Source organism: Lipotes vexillifer, unplaced genomic scaffold, assembly GCF_000442215.2.
Source record: "Lipotes vexillifer unplaced genomic scaffold, Lipotes_vexillifer_v1.1 scaffold644, whole genome shotgun sequence".
Taxonomy (NCBI): Eukaryota; Metazoa; Chordata; class Mammalia; order Artiodactyla; family Lipotidae; genus Lipotes; species Lipotes vexillifer.
Window position 1 is genome coordinate 3,063,196 of NW_006783288.1, and position 5,939 is coordinate 3,069,134.

General features: G+C 43.3%; 1 protein-coding gene across 1 annotated transcript in view; it reads right to left on the reverse strand.

The window, feature by feature from the left end:
- The window catches only part of PLAA (phospholipase A2 activating protein), a 37,498-nt gene extending 33,428 nt beyond the window's left edge, over positions 1–4,070 (reverse strand). Inside the window, exon 1 of the mRNA XM_007455922.1 lies at positions 3,922–4,070. Coding sequence (XP_007455984.1) covers positions 3,922–4,070 — 149 coding nt within the window. The remainder of the gene's footprint in view (positions 1–3,921) is intronic.
- Positions 4,071–5,939: the final 1,869 nt, after the last annotated feature.

The following is a 5,939-nucleotide window of genomic DNA, read 5'->3' on the forward strand; positions in this document are numbered from 1 at the left end:
GGGCCTGTGGGCCATGGCCGCTGGGCCTGGGGGTCCGGAGCCTGTGCTCCACAACGGGAGAGGCCGCAACAGTGGGAGGCCCGCATACTGCAAAAAAAAAAAAAAAAAAAAAAAATTTCCAGAAAAGAGGACAGAGAAAATAAGACAAAACCAAAGAATTTAAGAAAATGTCCCAGAACTACTTATGGACATGACTTGTGGACATTAAAAGGGACCACACTTAATGAACGTGAAAAATGAATGAATATAGACCACCTCCCAGAGAGGAAAAAGTAACAGGTCAAGAATAAGAATGGCTTCAGACTTCTCAACTGTAATACAGTAAATACAGTGGAGCAATGGCTTCAAAATTCTGAAGAAAATTTGGAAACTACAATGCTACAAACATTTAAATTATTATTCAAGTAGCTAGGCAGCCTAAAATCATGTTCCAATTGCGAGCTCTTAATACATTTATTATCACTGCACTGTATTTCAGGAAGCTCCTGGAGGATGTGCTCCAATAAGGTGTCAAGGAAGAAAACCAAGAAAGTTAAAGGATATTGATAATAGAAATCTAAGACAAGAGGTCCAAAAAGGGATTCTTGAGAAGACAGTGAAGGGAGATCCCAGGATTAGCTGTGCACCAGAGGCAGACAGATCAGGTCAGAAAGTTTTCATCATCAAGAAAATGAAACTGTTATATATTCAATGTGTCTAGAGGTCTTGAGAGGAGAGTTAGACAACTAGCAAACAATATGAAGTTGAATTAGTGATAAGTACATAGAAAATTAAGCAAATGAAAACCAAAAATAATACAGTTATTAGCTATAGGGAGATCATAAAATTGTTGAGGAAAAGTTATCATAGTTTATTCCACAGCTCAGGTGTAGATAGACTCTGTACAGTCACAAAACACTGATTTAGTCTACATTAAATTAAACTATGTTATAAGGATCAGGACATAGAAAGGATGCATAAGTGATGGGGGTTGGTAGAGGGTAGAAATGAGAGCTAAATTTTCATATTCCATAATAAGAACTAACAGAAAATGCTAAAACAGAAAACTAAAAGAAATTTTAAATGAAAAGAAATAGTAGTACAGCACTTTATATACAGATACGGAAGCAAAATTAAAAAATAAGCCATTAAAAGAAATGAAAATTTTGCCTCCAAGAAAAGGGAATAGGGGGTCGGAGGGTAGGAAGGGAATGGCTCTAATTTCTTAAACTCTGTATAACTACTTGACTAAGGACCCAAGGTGCTGGGTGTTTACATGAGGGAGAAGTCACTCCAGCCTTGGCATGGTCAGGGAAAATTTAACACATGATGCTGAATCTGAAGTTGGCATCTTTCAAATACGGGTGGTTTTCAAAAGGCAAAGCAATCGTTGGTGACAGACTGGGGAAATCCAGTTTACTGTGAGGTGGGCTTCTAGAGGCTTGAAGCAGTCTGCAACAATGGCATACTGACTGGTTCAGTTCAATGTACAACCAAAAAATGGCATCTCCATTCTGAAGCGCCTTCAGAAGACCCGGAGGCTTTCTGGGTTTTCAGTGGGCTCTTGTGAAAGATGAAATATCTGGTTTAGTCCACCCTAGAATAGAACTATTTTGCCTCCTTGAAACTAAATTAAATCCCCCCATCATTACCAGTCCACCCCTACATTATCCACCCCAATTCAGAGCCCTATCAACAATGTACATGAGAAAATAAAAATGTTTAACTTGGCTCCAAACATTTTACTGCACTTCATTAATTTTATTAATATACCATGAAATAAATAGAAATTGTCAGGATGTCAGCCTTGAGGACACTTTTTATCACACTAAAGGTACGGCTGAGACACCTGTTAGGATGCCTAAGAGTGACTATGAGATGCTCTACCACAGCACTTGGAAATGAGAGGAAAACAACCTTATCTCACAAATCACTCACTATGGAGCCCTGTGCCTGGTACAATGCACGCTCTCAATCAGTGTTAATTGAATACCACATGAATTCTAAAAAACAAAACTGAAAGACAACATGAACTAAGTGAAAAAAAAAAACAGTTTTCAAAGAGAGGGTCATTGCAGCTCAAAGTTTGTCAAGTTCCTGTGATCCAGTGATTTAAGCTCCTGTCAACCTACCACAGTCCTACAATGTAAAAGTTTGAGGATTTAGCTGTTCAACAGAATTCAACTATTACAACAAGCATCCTTTAGCTACTCTTTACTGTAATGTTCATATCCTACTGGGCATGTGCTTCTACTGAACAAAATTTTAAATGTACAAGCTTAATCAGTAATTTGTACTCAAATACACAGAAGTTATGTATCAATGTTACCAAGTGGTTTGGAATATCACAGAATCTTAAGCATTAGAGAAGACCTTATCTAATTCAATATAGGAGTTTCCTCTACAATATCCCTAGTTTAGTCTGTCGTATTTTGGCTGCACTACTGCAAAAGCCTCTAAACAGGTCTCCTTCCACATTTATCCCTTTGCGATTCATTCTCCACCTGAAGCTAGCAGAAACTTCTCCACAGGTATATCAAATAATATTGTCCTCTGCTTGAAACTCTGAAGGCTTCCACCCACTAACTTCTTTCCTCAGCCCTCTTCCCAGGGCATGATCTGGCTCCCGCCAGCCTCTAAGACCTGCCCTCAACTCACAGTTCATTCCCTCCTGCACATTGGGAATTTCCTCCTTCTCAATCCAGGGCCACTGTGTTTGCTCCTCCTACGGTCTACAGTGCTCTTCCAATTCAACCCTTCTGGTTCCTCACTCCCTTGACCAGCTCAAACTCAGTATCATTTAAGAAAAAAAAAACAAATACCAAGAACACCTTCCTCAGAGAGGCTTCTTTCTTTAACATCACCCTCCACTCAATTCTATATCTTATATCTATATTTGTTTTCTTCATAGTACACATGCCAATGCGTAATTATTTACTTGGTTGTTTTTTCATCCATCTTCCCTCCCAGACTGTAGGCAGGATCTATAAACACAGGAAACTTGTCTGTCCTTTTCTTCTTCTTCCGGATCACAAACAAATAGGAGCCACTCAATAAACAGTTGTCATCTGAATTTATGGATAAAAACGTATGGTTTCAATGAGTGAAACCTCTGATGGGAGAGTTACTACCTGAAGTAACTTACCTCAGTTTTTTCCCTATCTGAACTGAAATCTGTCTTCCAGGTCTTAAATTTCCTGTTACAACAACTAAATCAGGGCTAAACCCTTGAACTTGATTTGGACTGGAGCTTAACCTTCTGTTTCCTAATATTTTTTTGATTAATCTCTCTGAAAATCTTTTGAAGGCAATGGGCTTTCTCTCCCCAAGAAAACACACTCCGCCACATCCAGAAAACATTGGAGCGGTTTCATCCCCTCCGCCCAAGTCCATCACATACCCCAGACTAAGAAAGTCTGAGTTGGACAACGTGGAGAGGGGCCAAGACAACTTTCTGCAATGCAATTTTTGAGAACCTTAATTCTCAAATTTGAGGGAAGACTACAGAACAAATTCCAGGGAAAGAAGAGGACTTCCTTAAATTACACATGCCAGATGCTTTCACACGGCCTCATTAAGGAGGGTGCACCTGGCGTCAAAAGTTTTTCAAATCGAAAAGAAACACAGGAAATCATCGTCCACAAACTGAAGCCACAAAAAATAAGAAGTTCGTCCAAGGTCACTCAGTCGTTTAGTGGTCAAGTTAGGACAAGAAAGTAGGTCTCTGTTCCCCCAACCCGGTGCTCTTTCCAGGTAAACCTCACTAGTTTCTTACACTGTGTGCCCAGACTGCCAGTGCTCTAAGAACTGGGAGGCAGCGTGGACCGTCGGAAAGGCCGGTAAAAGAGGAAGAGGGCAGGATAGGGCAGGGAAGGGTCACTCTCTTCCCAGAGAAGGAAGCTTGCAGCACAGCCGGGTAACAGCGGGACTCGCAGCGCTCACCTGTCTGGGACCCAGAGGCGGGTGGTGCGGTCTCGGGACACGGACACAAAAGCCCCCGGTGGATAGAGGCAGCATACCAGGCCCCGCACGTCCAACTCGTGGCCCGGGAGCGAGCAGCTCAGTCGGTACCTGGCGGCGCCACTCGCCATGGCCCTAGTAGGTCCGGCGCCCGGTGCCCGGGCACCGCGCAAGATCAGTCCGTCTGGGAGGCCGGGCGTACAGCTGGAGAGGGGGCCTTGAAGGTGAGAGGCGTCGGGACCGGAAGAGCCCGAAGGCCGGTGCGGAAGGACGGCCGGGAAGGGGCGCGCCCAGCGAGGCGAGTGACACAGCAACCCTGACATGCACACCGGAATTCATCATCGGCCTTAGCCCGCCATGACGCAGAGTGTGTGCGTCCCGACTGCTGAGGCCGTTGAGGAGCCGAGGCTCGATTCCCTCATGCGCGCTGGACCGCCAGCGGAGAAAGAGATACCACCGTCCGGCCCCTCGGAGTGGGCGCCCGAATCCCGGACTTTCCCGAGCCTGCGTCCTCACCGAGCCCCGGCGGAGCTTTTTATTGTGATGCCGGATGTGGGCCGGACTACAAATCCCACAATGCCACGCGCCAGCGGGGCGTGAGTCGTAGGCGCGCCAATCCGGATATTTTAAATCTTAGTCCGCTGTGCTGAGGGCTGTTCTGTGGCTGAGTGAGTTTGCGTCGCGTGTAGAGTTGGGGGCAGGTTTACGCCGCCGATTTCCCCAAACCTTCTCTGAGTAGTTCCCCGAGATTTTTTTTTTTTTAATCTAAACTTTTTTTAATTAAAACGAGAGAGCTTGGGGCCAAGTTGGAAACAAGTCACTTTCCTTGAATTCTGTGAATACTAAGCCGGGTTTTTGTTACTTTAAAAAAGTTTTATTTTACGTGTTAAAGATTTAAAATTTTCTCTCAAACTGTCATATCTCTATACAAATGGCAAATGCTGGGTCCTTAACGTCTGAAAACACTAAGGGAGAAATGTCATTGCTTCTTTGTGAGACAACATATGGAATAGTTGGACAGTTAGAGGTTGTAGGAGAGGAAATATCTTTTTTTCTTTCTACTCTTCTAGCAGAAACGTTTTCTGCTGGGGCTCTGTAGCAAAAGACAGTAACAAGAGAAAAACAGGTGTTTTAACGTGTATCATATATACAAGAGAAATTCAGAGATGAATAACTCAAAGAGGTGACGAGAGCTTGGGCTTATATGGCATCTTAACAAAGGAACAATAAGTTTTTACACAAGCGATAAAAGAAAAGAACTTTTAAATCTTTAGAGGCAGCAAATTATGGGAAGCCGACTATATGGGAAACTAACAGTAGTTAAAGGCTAATTAGTAAAGTTTTTATGTAGTTTCTTCTGGTGCAGTCTCCAGGATGGTAAAGGTCTAAAGTTGTCTCCAATGATTAACTTTTGTCCTTCCTGGTTAATCTCCAATGATTAACTTTTGTCCTTCCTGGTTAAGAAGCAAGGAGGGGCACTTTTGAAAATTTATATTCTGCTTTTAAGCAAATAGCAGAATAGTAGAGAACTTTTCCTGTACCTGCTTTTCAATTGCCTTCCCCTCCAAATAATCCTTATAATACCAAAGTGGCATATTTTGGGATGGCAAATTCTACCACCCTTCACTACAACGACCATAAGTATAACAAATGACCATTACAAATATGTTGGTCTCAAGTGGAATAATTACATGAAAATGTTTTACAAACTTTGAGAACTCAATCACATGACATTATTTCATTTTGTATTGCACTGGTTTTAACCCACTTGAAGGCAGGTATACAAGAGAATAAATCTGGGCATAAAAAATGTATACAAGGGCTTCCCTGGTTGCGCAGTTGTTGACAGTCCGCCTGCCGATGCAAGGGCACATGGGTTCGTGCCCCGGTCCGGGAAGATCCCACATGCCGCGGAGCGGCTGGGCCCGTGAGCCATGGCCGCTGAGCCTGCGCGTCCGGAGCCTGTGCTCTGCAACGGGAGAGGCCACAACAGTGAGAGG